At 35.9% G+C, this 22,597-nt stretch overlaps 1 protein-coding gene across 1 annotated transcript in view; it reads left to right on the forward strand.

Annotated features, from left to right (window-relative positions):
* The window catches only part of IQCH (IQ motif containing H), a 75,544-nt gene that overhangs the window by 1,633 nt on the left and 51,314 nt on the right, over nt 1-22,597 (forward strand). The window contains exons 2-10 of the mRNA XM_085305447.1: nt 923-1,045; nt 1,386-1,480; nt 1,831-1,945; nt 7,301-7,417; nt 17,063-17,174; nt 17,920-18,048; nt 18,997-19,208; nt 20,518-21,069; nt 21,702-21,768. Of these exons, the coding sequence (XP_085161573.1) occupies nt 923-1,045; nt 1,386-1,480; nt 1,831-1,945; nt 7,301-7,417; nt 17,063-17,174; nt 17,920-18,048; nt 18,997-19,208; nt 20,518-21,069; nt 21,702-21,768 (1,522 nt within the window). The remainder of the gene's footprint in view (nt 1-922; nt 1,046-1,385; nt 1,481-1,830; nt 1,946-7,300; nt 7,418-17,062; nt 17,175-17,919; nt 18,049-18,996; nt 19,209-20,517; nt 21,070-21,701; nt 21,769-22,597) is intronic.

Consider the following 22,597-nt stretch of genomic DNA (forward strand, 5'->3'; position numbering starts at 1 on the left):
AACATGGGTTTATGTGCTTTCCTGTAAAGTGCTTGTAATAATTCCTAACACCATAGGTTTTCTACTGCTCACTTGATCAGTGAAGTTCAGTTCCTTCTTTACCAGCCTGTAAAAAAGTAGAGGTTCTGCCTGCACTAACTACTGAGTTTGAGAAGTGTCTTTGACATATGAAGAAGGGAAAATAACTCCAGACTGCTGCTAGTTCTTAAAAGGAAGAAAATGCACCTGAGATCTGATTTGGGATTTTTTTCCTTCATCCTTTTTCAAAGATTTAGTAGATTTTTTTTTTCTTCTTCTGTGAGGCACAACAAAAAAAGAATGCTTTATCCAGTGTCTCTGGAAATTTGCTGGGAACAGCACAGAACCCAGGAAGATGGGACTTTGGAGAAATTTGTCAGTTCTTAACAKCGTATCTTGTCTTGTGTTTTCTGATTATGAATTTTGGATAAAAAACAAGGCTTTGTAAAYTTTATAGTCCTTAGCCAAAGGGGACCTTGAACTTGTTTGGTTGTCACAGTATAAATGTGTTTTTGACACAGATAGATGTGATCGCTCAGGTTGCCTCTTCCTTTCAAGCCAGTACCGCTTCTGAGCTTGCTTTAAGCCATTTGTGCCAAAATGGATGTTTGAAATGTGTAAAGGAAGAACATTGCATGCAAAAGGCCTTCAGTCCTGAAGTTTACTGCCATTGCTTTGCAAGATTTGTTTTAAAAGGAACTTCTTTTCAGCGCTCTACTAATCATTGGCTTTAAAAGTCACCAGCTTTGTGTTTTCCCATCTCGTTTGTAAATGTACAGAACTACAGGAAGTCTTATGTATTTCTTTGCTATATTTAGGAAGCATTTTGTTTGAATTAAACGCTGTTGTGTAAACCCATGGGTTTTGGTTATGAGTGTGATTATTGTAATAATTTGCTTTTTAGGTCCAAAAAGATCTTCATAAGCTCAAAGATAAAGTGAGAAATATCAACTTGAAAGGAAAAATAGAGGCTGTGGATATTAGCAATCTGGAAACAGCAATTGAAAGAACTGAATTTGGACTGAGAGTAAGTAAAATGAAACAGATGAAGACACCTTAGTCTGAGATCTCTGTCAGCAACTTCCTGAGAGTGAGCAGGGCCATGAGTTTGCCATCCTGCAAGTTCCCTTTCTAATTAGCACATAATGGGATTCATCAAACRTAACAGTTTAGACCAATGACTTCCTTTTTTGGGGAGGGTCAGAGATAAAATTATTTTGTGCCTCATCATTAGGGAAATTTTGCTTCAGTCTGATAGAAATACAAAGCCTATGAACTTTTCACTCAAGTGAAAGCTCTAGATTGCTAAGTTAAGTGAGTTAATACTCTAACACCTTTTTAATAGTCTAAACATTTTTCTCTAACAGAAGCATGCTGAAAATTATTTAAATGCTATAAACAGACAAGTGTTAACTATTTCTTCTACTGATAAAGGAGAACATTCAAAGCAGCCTCCTAAATGGTAAGTGGAACAGCTGTTTTATTGTAGGGATTAAAGCAAGATGGAAACTATGATATGAAAATCTTATGAAGTGAATGGGGAACACTTGCCCCAGATTAGGTTATTTTGGTCATTTGGTATTTTGGCTTTATTATGTTTTATGTTAAAAGCAATACAAAAGAAAATGCAGTCCCAAGTAGCTACTGCAACTTTTCTGTTAACTCTTGTGGTTTTTTTCTTTTTTTTGTTTTTGTTTTTTTGCTACACATGAATTTAAAAATAATCATTAAATTCAGCCAGATGGAAGCAGTATGGATTTAATGTGTAAAATCAAAGTAACTTTTAAACCTTATTTCTTTCTTCTAAATCAGGGAGCTTCCTTTTGGTGCTTCTCAGAAACAGTTTATTTTGCCACGAGTACCTGTAGAACCCCTGATCATCCAGGAACGCAGCAAATCAGCAGCACGTATCTCTCAAGATTCACAGGTCTGAAGTACCATAGTACATACTTGGCATAGACTATATTAAATGTGTAGACTGGGGACTTGCAGGTTATCAATTGATTGTGATGTGTTCCATGTCTCCATGGATTCATTTTTGGCTAATATATCATCTGGTGACTGAATGTGTTAGAAAGTTCTCAGCAGAATGAGAGAACTGAGAGACAGGAGCCTTCTCCCTGCCTCACAGTCAGCATAAAGAAAGGAAGTCTGTACCTTCAAGGGCACCTCCAGAAAAAAGCCTTCCTGCAAATACTATATGCTTAACTGTGCTTCTGTAAGCAATTCCTTTGAAGTACTTGGAACGGTATGCCAGAATAGCATGAGCACAGATATAAAGGCTTGCCTTATTTGAGACTGAAAGTGGTTTTCTTTCTTTTTTTCACCTAAAAGATATGGCAAGGTGTGGGGAAGTCTTCCTTTTGCATCTGGGGCAGTCACATGTATGATAAATACAGCTTTTCTCCTTGAAATCTGATGTTTCACCATCTTTCATAACTGAAACCCTTATAAAATCATATTAAGCCTTAAAACATTTGGATTTGAAGTATTTTTGCTTTTTATTCTAAACTGAATTTTGGTCAGTTCAAGCAGTTTCATCAAATGACTTGTTTTAAAAACATTTGATTTGAATAATAAGTTGTCACAATTTGGGGTTATTTAAATTCAAGGGAGCTTTGAGTGAGAATCTTAGGAAGAGGATCTCTGTTGTGCTAGTGTTGTAACTACAAGATATAGATTGAAGCTACTTGAAATGATATAACCAAAATGAGCAGCCTACTGTTTACATTGCTGTTTTTTTTTGAAAAAAAAAACAAATAGCATTAAAGAATTGATTTTCTTTGAAATGGTAGATAAGGTACAATAAAATCTTAGATTTTTAACTTGTACAAAATTCTATCACACAAAAAATTGAGAATGAAATTCTGTAAGATTGTATTGGAAAAAGTCAGTCATCCTTTTTTAATATATAAAATGTCTATTGCTTAGCAAACACTTTGATTTATAATTTTCAAAGAATAAGAACTTTGGAATTTGTGGAATGGAGYAGCCATGGCATCCTTAAGTTTTGAGTGGAAAAGAATGATACYTGTTAGTGTTTTGAAAACAAGAGTTTCAAGTTTTCCATAGAGTATTYCAATCCCATCCTATCTGAATACACTTACATTGTGAAGAAAAATGAACAGAGTTCAGCTTCTCTATAATTTATCTATGGTGTTTTAACTCTCTATGTGCATCAGTGAGCTTAATTTAGAGTGTGACACGTACTATGCTCTACCTTGACTTCCTCTTTCTGTTTTTTTTTCTGTAATGTATGGCATCTTCTTAGAAATGCATATTCAGTAACACAAAAGTTAGCCTCGATTTCCCATTATAAATAAAATGACAAACAGTACTGTTTTGCCAGCTGTTCTACATGCCTGGCATGCCAACATAAAAAGCTTTTATTATTAAATAGTTGAGAAATCCAGCTGGGAAACTATCACCTAGAATTCCTCAGTTCCTATCTTTTCCTCACTTGCAACTATAAAACAGTTTTCTTATTTAAACATACTTTGTTTTTTTCAAAAATCCTTTTCACTTTAAAGACATGTCCATGAACTGAATAGTTTTCYGTTTGAAGAGAGTATTTCCAAGAACATAAGCTTAAAGGAATCAGCTTCTGAAGCTGATTCCAAGTTGAAAAAAAATAATTTCATACAGTAATGTCTCTGATTTGCAGTCCATAATAGGCCATGTAAAAGTAGAAATGGAGCACAAATTGTGTTTGTAGTAGTTAACATACAGCAGGATTGAAGTCAAATGAACAGGCTCTATTTTCACGTACATGTTGCTAGAGTACTTGTCGTGTACCAAATAGCTTGCCCACAGATGTGTCTGAATAGGCTTAAAATTGTTTACACACACAATATTTCAGAATCATATCAACAGCAGGGCTGCACTGTGTGAACCTAGCATCGTAAGGGGAATTGTGAAGCACTGATCCCTTCGTTCTTATGTGCTGCAATTAAGTTTATTCTTCTGATGAAACTTACGAACAATAGAAGAGGCATTTTCCACTTGCTATAATTATAAAGTCCRTACATAGCAATGGCAAAAAAGACATTGTTGTCTATTACGTGAGGGGGAATTTCTTCACTGTGAGAGTGACAGAGCACTGGAACAGGCTGCCCAGAGAGGTTGTGGAGTCTCCTTCTCTGGAGATAGTCAAGGCCTGCCTGGATGCAACCCTGTCTATTGTGCTCTAGGTGAGCCTGCTTGAGCAGGGAGGTTGGACTAGATGATCTCCAGAGGTCCCTTCCAACCTTACTGATTCTATGATTCTAACTGGTAGGTGAGTCAGTTCAAACTTGCTTAAAAAGTATGGTAATTTGAAAACATGTGAATTGCTTGCACAACTTTAYTTTGTTTTTCTAGAAGTTGATACTTTCTGTGGCATTCTGAATACACAAGTTAATATTTTCTCATCATTGACATAATAAAAGACATAAATGAAAAATGTTTCTAGAGGGCTCTAGAATATGCAAATACCATAAATAGGCATGAAAAGTGGTTTAGTTGCAGATAGATTGCTTTGAAGATTAATACAGTCATTCATAAAGGAATTGGACTCTGTATTCAAAACCATGTATCACATACATCCACAAAATAGAATTACATAGTGAATAAGACTTGTTGATTTTGTACATGGTGAAGTGACCTCCACCTTGAATTGACCTTTGTGTTGAAGTAGAATGATTTTTKAACTACTTCTAACTATAATGAACATATCAACTTCTTCTGTAGATTCTACTCCATGCTAGTAATTGAGCATGCTAATTCCCTTTCTCATAGAGCATTAGGTTAGTAATAATGAGCTATTTGCCCTGCTTTTCTCTTCTCTTTTCTTCTACATCAAGACAGTTAAAGCTAGATTAAGTGTAAGACCTTGGATAATATAGATGGAAGAGACTCATGATACCATCTGCTCCAACTTCTGCCAATGTAGAATTGTCACTTGCTGTGCATCTAAGCTAGCAGAGTAACTTTTATCAGCTTTTCTTTTATTAAGCATTTCAATTCTTGTTATCCTGAGTGGAATCTGCCACTACAATGCTGTTCATTTCACTGTCAGTCTGACTGGGAGTCTGCATTGTGAATCTTCTATTTTAATTGAGAAGGCTCTCAATTTCCCTCCAATTCTTGTTTAATAGCACAAGCAGTTTCCTTTCTGTACAGTGGTGCATTATAATAATAAAATAAATACCACAAAATCACTGATGAGGTGAAAATTGAACTTTCTGTCTWTGTGCAACCATGTGGGTAAAAGAGTAATTGGCTTGGATAATAACTTTTGTTCTTACAAACAGAAATCTAAATGAATGTTTCATTGATATGTCTGCTTGTAATTATATCAAAAGAAGAAAATAGATTGTGCGGATAAACTCAAGCATTTTTAGTTCTTTCACAAAGTAATACAATTGTTTAATAGCTCAAATGTACCTGTAATGATTCTTGCATTTTATATGGCATATTTTTTTGTCAAAAATAATATTCTGCTAATGTACATAATAGATGTATCAGTAGAGAGTTCTCATCTATAAAGATGTTTAATTTGATCTTGTACAGAAAGGGAACTTTTTATATTCCTATGCCCATAAAATGGGATTTAAGCACATGCAGTGCCAGGTCCCCAGCCCCTCTAAATTAACTTAGCTCTGTTGACCTCATTAGAGCTGCRTTAGTTCCTGCCATCTGAGGATTCTTCCCTATTCAGCATTGGTTGGTAAATAAACCCTGTTGGGTGCAGACTAGTTAGCAGTGTTATTGCAGTGAAAGTAGTGAGAGAGATTACTTCACTTGATATAGGTCCAAGTGTAAACCAGAGCACATGCATTATTGTACTGGAATCTTTTTACTTTAAGATATTTTTACTGAGTAAAAGCATAGAGTACTACTTCTGCAATTATAGAAAAAGCATGCACTTTAGATTTATTTTAACAGGAAAAAAGGTGGTCCTTGCTTTCTGTCCAGCAAGATTTATTTCATAATAACAACTTTCATTAGAGAAAGTTTTATCCCTTCGTGCAGATAATACAATGCATTAAGAAACTACTATATTTTAATTCTTGTAATTATAAGGATTATTTATTTCTTCTACTTATAAGCAARTGTTCTACCGGTGTTGTCAAGTGACCATAACTGATCCAAGGAAGGTGTTCTGGTCCATCAGGTCAATGATACCTAAATTAAAGTCTCTGACAAGTATAGCCATTGAACTATTATTGTCAATTGTGGGAAGAATGCATATTTAACTCCTTTCCAAATGTTTGGGTATGTATTTGTCAGATGTTTATATAGATCCTATTCAACAAAACATTTTGAAATAAAACTTGAAAAACTCTTTTTCTAGATACAGAACCTCACTTTAAGATTTGCTTTCAGCCATCATCTGCCCTATCAATGGAATATGCAGATGTTACAGGGTACATTATAGTTGTCTTGGCATCTACTGATATTAAGATTGCCATTGACTGCAGTTATACAATATTACAGGCTGAAACTCCCAGCTGGTTAAATCTTTCCTTCTATGTTTGCTCTTCAGTTAATCATTTAACCTTGATGTGCTTTATGTGTGTATTTAATACAAATTCCTGTGTTGCATGTGTCTGCACCTGTGCTTATGGTTAGACACTAATACTCTGCTTATTCTTGACTAGTTTTTAAAATAGTTTTATAAGGCRCAGATGCAAACTCCATTACAAATTTGGCAAAGCCAGGCTGAGATTTACCTGAGACACTATTCAGAAAAAATGTGCATACTGGCATAATGAAAGTATATTTTATCTGAACAGCTATATTTATAAAATGTGAATGTATTAACTGTTTCTTTCCAATGGGACAAGTAGTCATGTTCATAAGAAGAACTTGGAGTTCTTTGAAAATGTTATGGCTGCTCTGTGTTTTCTTATTTGTAAGTACCGTAAAACATTTATTATAGCACAGATAAATGGAACTGACAAATGGTATACATTAATCCAGCAAGTYGAACCTGTTTGTTCTTTCTGCTCAAAATTTAATTTGAGAAAGATGTGAAAATTTGACACTTTCAGAACTTGCAACAAAGTTGATTGAAAAAACTTTGGTAGAATCATATACGTGAATAATAGTTTTATGCCTTGCTAAGCATCCAGTCAAAAGATGCTTTTTCACTGTTTGTCCCATGTGGATGATCAAGTAATGGTTTTTATATGATCGTTTTTCAAACTCATGAACAATATTCTTTGTTAATAAATTCTTGTTTATAAACACCTCTTTCTAGTGCAGTTATTTTAAGAGTATGTATAATATATTTTAGCAGCAGCTGGAAATGAATGTGAAAATTATGCTTGACCCAGAGAACATCAATGCTAAAGCTGTTTTCAAGCAAGACTGTGGGATTAGGCTGCCACTTATAACTAAGAAAAAACCTGCTCCAGTAAGTAGCTTATATTGTCTTATGTTTTTATCTATATTAACTGTCTAATATTAAAGTTAATACATATCYGACTTAATTAAAAATCCTATTTTAAATGAAAGTATAATTTCGTTTTTCGGACATTCATATATAACAAAACATTTTGAGTAGCAATACTGGAGAAAACAAACCTGAAGAAGAATAGGTTTAAGTAACAAGACCCCAGTTCTGGAAAGGTGCAAGTATACGTGGGAATGTACATAGTGAGTAATCTCGATATAATCTATGAGTGAAGGTAAGCAAACTGGAGCTGTGGAATTCAGGATGTGATCCAAAAATTGAGGAAGAAGTGCTTTCGACCCCTTTGGTCCCRAGAAACAATGAGCTTTGGGTCATTCATTACATGGCAGTTTCCTGACAAGAAGTGAAGGCATTCCACTTTTAAATGCCAGTAGGGTTGTTATGAGTGAAAAATGTTTGTACTTTCTTTTGATGCTGTTTTTAATTGACATTTAAAAAGCAATCCTAACATGGCGCTATYGCTCCAGAAATCAGTGTCACTGAGTCAGAAAGGTAGGGTTTACAAAAAGGGAATCAGCTAGTGACTATGTGAATTTAGGTGACATTTGCATCTTATTYTTCTGACAGGCTTTGGGGAGAGTTGTTGTCCCTTTCTGCTTTTTAGGCCTATGACTGGAGCACTTGGCCTGGAGTGTGAGGAACTGATTCAGATCCCTCTTTTGCATATGGAGATAATTCCATGTCTTGCAGATCCTGAAATGTCCTCATAGTCAAGCTACAATGTATTCTGAAACACAGCCTTTCTTTTATCTCTAGCCAAGCTGTTTCCCTTAGTGCAAAGCAATTCTCTCTTGAAGCCTAGACTGAGCATTTCCTGCAACGCAGTCATGAAGATTGCCCTGACCAGCGGCCATCAAATCACCCTTCTCTCTGGACTAAGAATATTCGAACTGTGTAAAGTTAAGTTTTGATTCTCCCAAATTTCTGTTCTGCAACTGCTTTTGCTCTTAAATTAACATGAAAATGGCATTTTCTGTGAAGTATACTTAAAAAAAAAAAAATTAGTAAGCACAGACGACCCTCCAAAGATCAATTACGCTTACAATTTTAGTGCAGCACTGTGGTCCACATGAAAGAATATGTCCAGTGGTCTCACACAAAGACACTCTTCTAAAATTTAATTTATGTAATAGAAGCATTATGCAGCAAGCTCACTGCCATAAGAGAAATTTTAGGGTGTTTGGCTTTAAACAACATAAACAGAATCTGTGAATGGCACAGTTGTGAGCTGCCACTTATAAAAAATGATTTTTTGAAAGCTGTTGCCCAGACTAAGAGGTGATTTGTCTAACCCTGTGATATAGAGTTAATTAGAAAAAAAGCATCATGGCTAATAGCTTTTTAGAACCACTCTAAAACACTYGCAGAGAGGAGTATTATACCACTGCAGAGCGCCATGTGTTTTACCACTCTCACTGAAACATATACTGATCAGAGAAAACTTCTTAATGTTGACTTAAATAAAACRTTTAGCGTAAATTAGTCAAGCTCTCTGATACATATTTACAGTTGCTAAGAAACTGTTTATGATGAAGAGATGAGCAAAATAACTAAGTAGGTAATTTGTGTCTCTATTGTTCTTTTGCAACCTTACTGAAATAGAAGCTTTTTGAAAGTTTTTGAACCAGATGAAACAATCTGTTTTGAACTGTTCTAGCTTCACTAGGTTAAAAGTTTGAAAGTAGATTTGCAAAATCCACTACTGAGGTTGAGTGAAGGTATTTTTGGAGAAGGTGACCTATGCAAGCGGTCACTGGAATGCTAGTTATAGATCAATATTAGCAACTAAAATAAGAGTGTGGTTGCAGGTCTAAAAGTGTATAGTCTCTAGATTTGGAGGAAAATAGCTACAAGAAGTTAGCTACTACTTACCCTGTTTTTTCTAATCAACCATTAGAGGGCAATATGTCTACACATGCACATGTGTACATGTGTGTGCACATATACGCATGTACATACCCCACATGGGAACAAAAATTTTAAGGCTGCTTCACTGGCAGTGGCGGAAGGAATCTCTTTGAACTAAATGACAAACAAATCACTTGATTAAGAGCATCCTTTTTTTCCCCATAGAGTCAGTATCTGAGCTCTCAAGGAGCATATAAAATCTGAGCATATAAAGTGTGACAAAACTGAAAACAAACTGGTTTTGAGGTAACTAAAGTCATGTAAAATTCTATAGAATTTTTACTGACCTGCCATTTGAGTAGTTTGAAAAATTATTTTAAAAMGTTAATAAAGACTTTATTCGAGAACAATTACTGTTTTGTTCTTTCAGTGTGAGGAGGTTGCTGATACTGGATTTCATAACCAACTAAAAACAATTAATTATGCAGTAGCTGTTGCCCTTTTGAACTTTGTTTTTCTGGTCAGCACTAATACTTCATCCTCTCTAGCATTCTGTAGTTATCTTAAAATGAGGGATGTAGCTCTATTTGAAACAACATGAGCCAGTTGAGCAGTGCTTGATTTTTGTAGACTATATCTGGATACAAATGAAAAATAAGTATATAACTATTAAATATATACACTTCCCATAGAGTATCTAGCAAAACAAACAGTAATCTGAATTGCAGCAAAAATAATTCTGACTAATGGCTGCAACATAGAAAAGATCCACAACTATACCTTTCATTTTTCTAGGACTGCTGTTCTTTTATAGAGTTATACTGGCACTTTTTGGTCTCTGTTTTCATATAAATATATATTATAATGTAAACTTAGGAACCTTTTAATTTATTCATGAGGTAGAATTTAATACAGTGATGATTTCTAGCCTTTATGAGCTGCATCTTATAGTGTGGCTGTAGTGATGATGGCAGTGATTCTTTCTAGTTTGTTTTTTTGTTTTTTAAACTAACTTATTCTAGTGCAACCATTCTAATCGTATCCTCAGGTATTCATTCTTTACTCAGTACTTGCGTCACACTAATCACTAATGCTTATCACTGAAAGTATATTAATTTCCAAAACTATAAAGTAAGGCAAAACAGGGTAATTTCATTCAAATAGTTAGAAGTTGTAGAAGGAAAACAGGCTTTTTTGATCCTGAAAACCTGATTATGTATTAAACTATGCGTATGGCTATAATTACAGTCAAAGCATAATTTGGCATTGGTAACAGAAAGAGACTTAAACAAATTGATGCTACGCTACAGTGATTCAAAATAAGCTTGTTGCATTTGTATTATGGTATGTAACCGTAATAAGCAGCATAATGAATTAATAAAAACTTGTCAGTAAAAATAAAARGGGTAATAATTGGTGAGATAGAGTTAACTTAACAGATGACTACAGTCAGCATCCTTTCAACCTGGAAATGGGAATGTGAAGGTCACCCCCATCTCAGATGACAAACGTAGAACACTTTGTTGGTAAACAAATTAATCTTTTGAAAAGGTCACCATTTGTTTTAAGTTTTTATCCAGTTCTTGTCATCTGGAATTGGAGATTGACTGTCATTTTGCTAGGTAGGGGTGCAGCCGAAGCTGCTTCTGTACGTATCAGCATTCCTTGACAAAGCGCAGTGCCTGATTGTGATGCTATGGGCTGCTGGTTTACAGCTGTCTCTGGACAAGAACGCAGGCCCACCTCTGAATGCCAATAAGATATGCCTGCATATTCTGCGTCGTGTAAGCTGGCCCTTTGCCCACAAGTAAAATGTACTGTAGTTTAAGCCAGCAATTATCTTTCTTACTTCCTTCTGTGCTGCTTCTGTTCCCTTTTTCAAAAAACAGATGTGGCATTCACCAAAGTTCTGCATCTATTCTCTTTTGCACCTGCTATGGCAGGATTTTGATAGAGGTAAATTCCTGAGAACACTAGCAGTAAACCATCATATCTAATTTCCATGGCAGTTTAGAGGAGTAAAGCTTGATTGTTTTTTTTTCCTAAATGCATGCGATATTAATATTTCAGAGTCATCTCTAGTTACTTTGAAGGCGTTAGAGTACATAAGAATAATATGTAAGACCTATGAATAGATGCCTAGTTGCTCTGTATTTAAGGTTGTGCATCGGACTTCTTGTTTGAGTGGCAATTTTTTTTCAGATAAAGAGGGAAATAATGCTATTAGTATTTCTATTGCATCTAATCATCAGGTAGACAAAATGCTGGGATATGTAAATTGAAATAAGGAGAGCAAACCTGTAATTTTTACATAGTTTTCMTACTCAAAAATCTCCTTGAATAAGATGACAGCTATTTTAAAAAAAATCCTTATTTGAATTTCTTATAAAGGCAATTACACACTTGACTCATCTAATTTAGAATAGTTCTACTGACACAGGTGGGAATTTGCTATTTACTTACAATTGGGTATTTCTCTACTGGTTTCCATATGCAAGTTCTTAGAGTACCAAAATTAGGTCATATGAAACTAGTACAAAATAGTCTTATTTGGCTTAATTGTCAAAATAAGTTTCTCTTTTACAAAGAAAATGATAGACCAGTGGTGTTGCAGAATGGTTGAGGTTAGAAGGGAATCTTTAGAGATCACCTAGTCTAACCCTCTGCTGCTCAAGCAGGAAAAAACTGTCAGAAAAAACTGTTCTCTGACACTGTTTTTGCTTTGCTGCTCAGTTTATAAATCCACCCAGGAAGAACATATCAGTTTAGACTGTAAGGCTGTAAAACTGTATAATACAATGAAATCCTAATTCTCAGCTAGGCAAAACCAGAGCGGACCTATCTAGTATTGGTAGTACTCTGTTTTACTTAGTGCCTGACAGAGATTGCTTCTAACTAACAGTTTACAGTTTCTATGATTCTGCRATCGAGAGCAAGTTGTTAAAGTCGCTCAGGTCTGTCTGTACTCCACTACATAAATTTTTATAATCTGAGCTGATTTTTCTACCATCATTTGCAGCTAACCCACCACCTGCTCTTCCTTGAGCATCAAGTTCTGTTGATTTGTAACCRCTAGTATTCATGTGTTTTGGTACATGAATTGGTTTGGTTTGAGTGGTTTGACTTAGCAGCCTATAGCTTGTGTGCTTCCTGTCTGTCCTTTGGCTCAATAGCAAAATATCAGTTACTGTTGCCATTCAGCCTGTGGTACTTATCAATWTCTACCTCCATTTTCATCTTGCTAGATTTTTAACAGGCCTCATCCAGCTCTCTCACATTTAACAAGCTTCCTGGGAAACATATGTTAAAAGTCTTGTCTTTCCGCTTTGGTATGTTTGGCTTGTTCCTTTTCTAGGGATTATCAACTCTGTACATCAAATCTTGATAAGACTTTTGAGAATATGAAGGTGGATGGCAGTTTGGAGAAGATTATCATGACATGGCAGACTACTTGGTTATATTCCTTTTTCCACTGTTACTATCTGGTTTTCAGATATTTACTTACAATATGCCTTGTCTATCTAATATTCTTGCAGTTTATTGACACTAATAGAAATGTCTGTGACAAACTTATTTTTTCTCCATATTTAATATTAATCTATATTCTTTATTGGAGGAGGAGTATATTTATAAATACAAAAAAAGTTCTAGCTGAATATTCCTGCCTAGGTAAAAAAGAAAACAAATAGAACTAGTGGAAAAAATCCCTTTGTTACAACAAGTACCCTATTTAAAATGAAACAAAAAGAAAAAAATCCTGTGGGAGAGGCTTATCCACGGGAGAACATGTTAAAAGGGGCAAAAATCTTTTCTCAAGTCCTGCGTTGATTACACTCAGAAGTGCTTRGGATGAAAAAAACATTTTTTCAGCACACTCCAAGCTTGTTACAGAGGAGGCCTTAGACTGCGCTACAGATCAAGTCCCCCCTTCCAGCCTTTTAAACCTGTACTTTAAAAGTATCCATGATGATCAAGCACACTGTGTGCTGRCTTAATAAAAATATACTTGCTGAATCATAATGTTTATAACAAACTTCACTATAAAACATTATTCAGGGGAGAAAATGCCTGAAATTCAATTGTCTCTTAGCAGTAAGGACTGCACTGCAGCTCTTCTGAGCTTGGGTTTTGCCAGAGAGGAAGGTGGTGAGACCTACAAATATGTTTGTTGTTTTTTTTCTTCCATGCTATTTTTGGTTCTGTCTACACTACAGACTTTAAAATGCTAGTTAGAGCTGCCAGTTTTGGTATATGCAATATTAAATTGGCTGGCCTTTGTGCCATAAAAGCTACAAGTGTAAGAAAAGGTTTTAAACTGCTCTGAGATAACCAGATGGAAATCCATTGAGGAACTTTTAGAAGGATGAAATTTTGTTGTATTTTTATTACCATTCGGTGATTTATAATGATACTAAATGCAAACATTTTTCTTGTAGTACTTAATATTATTTTTACTATTTTTAACCCATTTTTATTTTAATTGGGTCAGTTTCAATTTAGTGAAAGTAAAATATGAAAGCGTTTTGTGAAATTTTACTTTCATTTTTCCTTGAAATTTTCAAGTCATTGAATGGGTAGTTAATGTCGTAAACAAGATGCTAAAAGAACATAGAACAGGGATGTACAGGTTGGGTGAGATTCTCATAGGTAACAATTTTGGGTCAGTTCTACTATGTTGCCTATATTACGTAATTTACTTAGCAGTGGGATTGTGCAGTGTAAATGCTTAAATTACAAGCATCTCCCCCTATAAAGTTGCATCTGACTTTTTTTAAGCTGACACCTGCCATGTAGTTTATAGAAACTGAAGGATACGGCAAAGAAGAATTAAGTATCTATCTTTTGTAAAAATAAAAAAAATAAAAACCTGTAAGCTGCTTTTGAACTCATACACTGTGCCCGAATTGCTTTCCTTTGTAGCCTATTGTGCTTGCATGAACACTAGTGAAATACATGTTTCATACTGCTGCTTATCATAACAAAACTCCTGGGATTTAAACTGGGGTAAAACAGACTAGTAGTAAAATCAGTGCTGCTTTACTGATACAATAGCAATAGCCTATAAATGGAGTTGCTATTTAATTAAATTTCATTCTTTTTATATATTTTTTACTGTGTCCTCAGCAAACTGCTGGGACTGAGAGTGAGTAGAAAACTGTGGTTTATTATTCCCTTTCCTYGGCATCAAGCCACTTATATGCTGACTGGTATAAAGTTAATCTTTGTTATATGCTTATTGCCATTTTCTTGGAATGCAAGGACATGAAGATTCATATATCTAGATCCCTTAAAGCATAATGCTCCATTTCTGCCATAACTAAAATGAGTGCCTAKGATTTCTTTGAAAGACTGACTATTGTGATGAAGCCTACATATTTTCTATCTCCCTAATGTCTTTTTGTGGACAGTGTTATTACAGAAGTTTGGAGGAAAAATTATCATAGTTTATTTTGATCTGTCCCATTTTCCTATTAGAATTACAAACAGTTCTTTACAATTGCCTACCCCTTTTTATGAAGCTGATAACTGATGTTATCTACTAATCATGACACAATAGCACTCAAAAATCCAAATCATTAAAAGGTGTACCAAAACGTGATAACTAGTCGTTAAAACTTAGTATTTTAAACTGGAAAGTCCCAAGATACTTTATAAAGGAAGGAAGTGTTACTATTTACCTTTTGCAGGTCTACCAACATTCTTTAGCTTTCACATTTTACATACTTAATATTATTTTAAAGTAGTTTGTCATTCATAAAGAAATATCTTTTAAGAAAGTAAATTAAACTGTCCAGCACATGGTATTAGGATATCTTTCATATAGCTTACTGGTGTGGCTCAAACCTTTCTATCCAATATAGARATTTTTACTGTTAGGCTAATGGAATAACTAGTAGCCTATGGTCACATGCAGAACTATGCCACATTTTTCAATTGAGTTTCATGGGTATTCGCCGACCAGAAAAGATGAGACTGTGGGATCTTGAGCTCTGCTCCAGACTGCGGGAAATGCATCCTACTCTGTACAGACCTGTCAGCTTCATTTTTCTCAGAATGCCCCAGTTTCTCCCTTTCCCATTTCTATCTTACCTAGTCTCTCTAATCCTTGGGGTTGTCTTCTGAGTCTCCTTGTACAACGTACCCTAGTCGTGTCTGCTTGGTTCTCTGTCCCTCTCCCAACAGGCTCCCTTTGTACAGCCTGTCCCCATGATCTTCCCCAGTCCCTCCATCCCCTGTTCTGTTTCTGTATCCAGTCTGCCTTGTCGCTTCCCAGTTTTCTCAAAGACCCAATTTGCCTCTCCTGATACTTGCTTGAGGTTAATAATATACCATACCAGTGTGCTGGCACTTGTTCCCTATGCCTTCAAATTTGGTAGGTTCCTTTTTGTGTTGTTGGGGCTCAGCAAGAAAGTTGCTGAGGAGGAGGACAGATGGCAGCTTTGCAGGTTCTCAGGTACCTGAAATAAGGGCAGTTGCAGAGGAAGTTCTGAACAGCATATGTTAAGAGTATACTCATTCATCCTTGGGGAATTTAGCTGCTAAAGCTAAGAACCTTTACCTAGATTTCAAAAAAGCCTTTGACAAAGGAATATTTGGTAGACTAGTGTTAAATTTTCCTTTTACTTCATCAGAGCATGTGAGTTTCTTTAAGCTGGATCTTTTGTGACTTCCTAGGTTTTTCTTTGTCTTATTATTTCTGGCATCAGCCAGGCAAAAGAAAACAATCTCTGCTGCTGGTGGTGGTAGTGGTTTGCTCTCTTCAAGCTAGAGACCACACTGATTTTAATTGCCCTGAAGTTACACGAGCTGCAAGGTTTTGAACCCAATGAGGAATTGGCTCTTGTTTCTTTTGGAGCTGAGTGCAGCCCCATACATCATGTGGAAGCAGCATGTGTATTTGTAGTTAGAAAGAAACCAAGGATATTTAGCACACTGGAGAAGGAGAGAAACAAAATGTTAGGTTATAATGTAGAGGTTTTATACCTATCACACTGAAGTGTCAGATTGCGATCTGTTCTTTTCTTCATGAAACGCTTTATATACAGGATGATGATCATAAAAAGACATGTAATGTTACTATCCCAAAGTCACATTTGTCACTACTTGAATTCCTGGCACTTAAAACATGAAGGTTGCTTGGGAAAGTAAGGAGGTTTAATCCCCACRTTAGCACAGCCAGTGTAGCATGTGTTTCCACATCACATTGGCAGGCTATGGCACTCTTTGCTGTAGTTAAAGAACACTGAAACTTCAGAACTCTGTGATAGTTATTATGAACAGTTGTGTATATTTTAATTTTATTAGTATTCTTTCTAGTGAAGACTTATTTACTTGTTTGAAAGTGCTTCCGTGCCTTCCTGGTACCTTGCATGTGCACAAATTTCATGTATTCAAAGGCTGCTCTGTCAAGAAATATTATGTTTACACTGTACTCATTAAAACCAAGCAAACTTCTTGCGATCTCTGTATTAACTAGTACACTGATTTTTGCATAGCAGAAATCTCAAGACATTGATTGGATTAAATTAACTTCATTTTAAATTACTAAACCAATGATAGTAGACAATACTGCAACATGTTCATGAGTAGCAAAATCAAGGCTCGTCCTGTTACATTATTAAATCTTAATGAAACTATTCATAGCAGGAATTGTATTTATTATTTAGTATTACATAAGTAGAAAAGTTCATCTTCTGCAGGTTCAGAATTTGTTAAAAGAAGATTCTCTCTTCCTAGATGTGTAATCAGAAGATAGTGAAGGGTTGTACCGTTAGCAACCTTTGGGTTTTGCCTGCCTCTCACCACATGGATTCTCCTTTACCCCTGTTAGAAGATGATATAAAGAAAGGTGAGCGTGTTGTCAGACACCAGATATATTCTACAAAAGCAGTTTTGTTTGCTGTTTGAAGGGGATATATGGTAATTAGATTTTCTGTCATCTTCAAACTTAAAAGARTTGTGATCTCAAAGGTTGCCAAGGGTAGAGGCCAGCTTCGGACTATTTACTTACCTGAGGATGTAACATGCCATGTGTTGAGCACCCTCCTCTTCAAGCCAGTTGTCTTGTATTGTKCAGTGTTTAATTTCTCCTGCGAAGAAGAATAATTATGTGTGAAAGAGGATTCTTGCATGACTAAATAAAATGGTCAAAATAAACAGCAATAATTAATATCTGGTTAACGCTCATTCGATAATAACTAGACCTATACTTGGACTACTTTAACAATCAGTCCATAGTCATTACYATGTTACGGTTTACGTGAGTTATTTCTCATGCATTCTGTATATTAAATCACCATTCTACAAGCCCTTAGTCCTTCTCAGAATCAGCACTGTTACAATATATTTTATGTATATGTCTATATAGGCAAAATTTACCTTTCTTGAATTTCGCCGTTGAAAGAAATTCACTGCTTTTTTTTTTTTTTTTTTTTTTTTTTTTTTGTAGTAGTAGTAGTTTTGACTGGAATTGGAAGAACTGGGGTCTGCCATTATTTTTTTTTCCATGCAGTTACTAGCTGAGATTATGAACTAGCTTTTTTGTTCATAATTGTAGTGTAAATGATTTGTCCAGTAACATTATCATCTTGTAGGTATTCTGAGCCTGACTGAAAGAAGGCTTATTCCTCCAGCAGCAAAGATAACCCTCCAGTCATCTCCTATTGTATCTAAACCAGCTCCTCTCCATGAATTTCACAAACAGCACAAGAAGTCGGTTGTAGGTGAGTGCAAAGGGTTGGTAATAACCAACAGTTGCATGTACAACTTCATTTTCAGGCTGTCTTTTATCTTTCAAGGAGGCAGTTGGCTAATGAATACTTGGTCAAATTCTAARTAGTCCTAAGTACATCAAGACATACCTAAGCATCCGGTGTCTTTCATTTGAATGGGACTTGGATTTCTAAATCCCTATGCAGATTTGGTCTCTGTTCATTCTGAAAATCCTGGTAGGTTCCTAGCTGAATGTTTCACATCTTAAGCTCCTGACTCTGAAGATTTGACCATCAGCATTGGAATAAAAACAATGTTGCTGCAGGTCACTGTAAACGTGACATACAGCAGCTGATCAAGAATCTATCTGCCAGTGTGATTAGATGAGACTCCTAATAAGTGAATATACTCTGAGTAATAGAATTCTGGTCTGCTCCAAAGTCTACKCTAAACTGTTACTCTTTTGGCTGCTTAAGGCAAGTGGGAAACCTATCATTGGTATAGAAAGGAAGGTGAGCAAACTAAGCAGAGTTTAGTAACAATCCCTACAAATTTAAATATTCTTATAAAGCGAAGGGTTAACTGAAAACTAAAATTATATCTGGAATAGCATGGAGTAAAAGTGGTAATATTCTTACATTGTTATCCTGGGTATACTGTTATGAACTTTTTTTTATTATGAACTTTTAGAACATTATGTATTAGAACTGTGGTATATTTTTCTGTAGCCTAATCTCAGTCTTCACAATAGCAACCAGTTACAGAATAGCTAGGCTTATGGCCATCCAATGACATTCCTTAGTGGTTTTTAGTTCCTGAATATTTCAACCCACTTGGACGTGAGAATAAACCCACGTATGCCAATATCTAACGGTAGTTGGTGAAATATCTTTCTGGTGTTACTACTGCATTTCTGTTAGCAATGAAATGCTGTGCTGCATTTTTTTCCATTGGTGCAGGAGAGATTAGGAAAGTGGACCCTGAGAATACAGCCATCTTCTCCTTTCCAAGCTCAAAGAAAGCACTTGATGGCACGTGTTCCTCTAAAAAAGACAACACTGTACCAGCTCAATCCAGCAACTCCATGGTTTTGTCAAGGAAATCACCACCAGTGTGGAGACATCCAGCTCAGCAGCTGGCATTTGAACTGCAGACTCCCTGTCAACTTMAGGTATTCAGACAAGGAGTATAAAGAGAGGTTTTTATTCAAGTTTTTAATACTGTCTTCACCAGGTATATCTTAGGAAATTATTGTTCATCATTGAATTGGTACAGGAGGGTTTGAACTAAAGCCAGTAAATAGTAAATATTGCAGTAAATAGGAAATATTTTCTATATTGCCAATTTCTACTTTCTCCTACCTGAAACTGTCTCCCTTTTCCTAGAATCTTAGAAAATGTGTCTGAAAATGATCTTATGAGGTTATCTAGACCTCCAGGCAGAATTACCTGTACTATAATATTGCTGACAGATGTTTTTCTAACCTGTTCCGAAAACTTCCGATGGTAGTAACTCCACAGTCTCCCTAGGCCATCTGTTCCAGTGCCTACCTAACTGTCTTTTTTTTTGTTGTTGTTAAAAAGAGTTTTTTAATGTCTCATTCAAATCTCCCTCACTGCAGTTAAGCAAATGTAGTGCTTCCCTTTTACAGAAGATTATGGGGAGGTTTGACCTTGACTGCTTAATGCTTGATGATTGTTTTTGATCTCCATGCGAAAAGGACTTTCCTTTCCCTTTGTGTTTAACTGTAGTGCTCTATAGCAGACTGTCTGAAGCTTYGCCTGATCTTTCTAGGCTGTCTGACTTTTGTGCTATTGAGGACTTCAGAAAAGGAAAGAGGAAGTCTGAAAAYTGCTAATACAGTTAACTTGAGAAATGGAGATAGGAGGTCAATGAGTTATTAATGTACATAATTATGTAAAAATAGTTTGAAAACAGTGCACTTGGATTGAAAATCAGAGCTAATGAGTTGCTGGCTATATTTGCTAGTGAATACAAAGTTCCAGTAAGATTCAAGAACATTTCTATTTCAAGTTTTACCTTGGGTAGCTAATAGGGCAGGATGTTACCCTTCACCTGGTTTAGGTGGAAGCAATCTGAATGTAGGAATGCTACAGTAGTTACTTTCTAATTGTATTCTGGTGAATCACTGTAAGACTGAGGGATCAGCTCGTAAGATTTTGTCATTATATTTGATACAGTCAAGCATAGTTTATTTGTGCAATTAGTGTATTTCCATCAAAATGATCATAATCTTGCATGGCCTCTGAGGTATTTGTTGGTAATGGGTTTTATGGTAAATAGAAGTTAGACTTCGTGGTTATGATGTGTATATGCTAAATCACTAAATCAACACTACTACATTTCAGATGCATAAATTCCACAGTTGTGTGGTAAATAGTAATACAGAAGTATGTCTTGACCACTCAGTTGCAGTCRATGGCAATTACTCTTAATCCGTGGTTATTCTTTTTCCACAGACCCCAAAACCGTCTCCATGTCAGCCCTTACAGGATCCATGCTTTGATTATAATATTGCTGTTTGCAATGGTACTATAGATCAGAAAGACCCAGACTTTCTGGCGTTCAAGCAGCATTATTGTTTATCCTGGGGGAGCATTGTCTTTTTCTTGGAACACACTGAGAAGCTTCTCAAGGACTATGCTGTACCAGTGGCTACAATAAACTGCAAGAAGTTGGCGGAAGTTGCATCAGACTTTGAGCTTAATGAGACTCCCACCAAAAATGACATTCTCTCAGTGATAAAGAATCAGTCAGCTGTGAAAAAGATCTTAAATCAACCTGGCCAAAGATACAAAGGCCAAGGTGGTATTGAAATGGCTGCTACACAGATCCAAGCAACGTGGCGCTGTTACCGGGCCAGAAAAGCCTATGTCCGTTTCAGGCAGCAGCAGTGGGCATCAGGTGTGATTGCCATTTCTTGGCTCTTGCATAATCACATGGCACGTGTGAAAAAGACCCTGCAGGAATCACGTCAGAGACACCTGGAGAATTTTTACATCAGGGCCAAGGTGTGCAGTGCTACCAGCTGTTACGGCAGCACTTCTTTTCTAAACATCTCTTGCTTCAGTGATTGCAATAAGCTGTTTCCATTTTTTCCCCCCCTTTAACCATACACTTGTCCAAGGATCATATTTCATCCTTCATCAGTGATTCAGCCTTTGTGGCTRCAAAATCTGTTGCTGTGTTTCTACTGAAAATGTCCCTTCACTTTGACTTCAGTAGTTCTGTCAGAAAATCAATGTTTTAACTGCATTACCTTAGTTCCCTATATATACCTTGTGGCACTTAATTTGCTGGAAAAAAAATCCCTTTCTTGTCTACATTGCTGTCACCACTTTGTCAGAAAGTRTTTAAGTTTGCAGACAGCCTCTTAATTAGTGCTCACAATTTCATTTATGTTTGCTTTCTTTTTTTCATTCATATTCTGTTAATTAAGTGAGCAGCCTCTAATCTTCCCCTGCCAGTAGCTTCATGTAGCCACCTAATTAAATTAATTGGGGAAGATGTTTTAAGTATGTAATTAAATCAATTAATATAATTTATGCCTGGCTTAACTGTACAGTGGAAAAACAGCTGAAGTTTGACTAGATGAATCCACTACAGCTTCCTGTCACTGATCAATGCTCTTCTTGATTTTTAGCATCTGGCAGCCAACTGGAATCGCATCAGGACCTCCAGGAGGACTATTATCCATATCCCATCATTAGGTATAACACTTTTGCCTGCAAATCTATCAGCAACCTCTATTACCCACCACATTATGACTCCTTGATTGAGTTCAAGGAAGGCCCCTTGTTTTATTCAAATTGGTCTCGGCAGGAAAATGTTCTCGACATGATGAGAGTAATAACACAGGGCCCTCGCTCGAAACGGCGTTTAATTTGGGGATTAAGCAAATAAAGTCATTATGTGGGGGCCGCTATTCAGTGGAGAGGTGATTTGCTGTAATTTGCTTTCATCTGTATGAAATGAACTAAAAAGTTGTATTTTTCCCCCTGAAATAACAGATAATGTTTTCAGTCTCCTTTAATGATAGGAAAACATGGGCCTGTGTGTGTTGTTGCTGTTACAGCAATAAGCCAGGATATTGCTTGTACACTGTTTTTAATCAAATGTGCAGTCAAAATGATAAGCTACATTCTCTGAAATTATTTAGTTCTAATTACGAGCAGATGGGATGCTTTATTTGCACCTAGGGCGCCTGAGCAAAAGGAAATGCTGTGTGAACAAGAATAATTAAGAAGTTGAATAGTGTTTTTTGCGCTTAAATAATCTGCAGTTTCATGTTAATTAGCACTAATGTAATTATTTAATTACATTTATGAATTGGGGAGCTTAAAAGCTGTTTTCTGCAAAGCAATGGCAAAAGGTAGGTGTTTAGAAAATACAGAATATGATTTCTTGGGAATTTCTAAAATGCACTGATAATCTCTTAAAACATGGAATCCTGTCAAAATGCTTGTAGTTTGATTTATGCTTTGCACTTACATAGCAAATTAATTGACCTGAGAGATTTAGGATTTTGTAAAAATGAAT

Source organism: Rhea americana, unplaced genomic scaffold (assembly GCF_003343005.1).
Source record: "Rhea americana isolate MKP2758 unplaced genomic scaffold, rheAme1 scaffold_22, whole genome shotgun sequence".
NCBI classification, from domain to species: Eukaryota; Metazoa; Chordata; class Aves; order Rheiformes; family Rheidae; genus Rhea; species Rhea americana.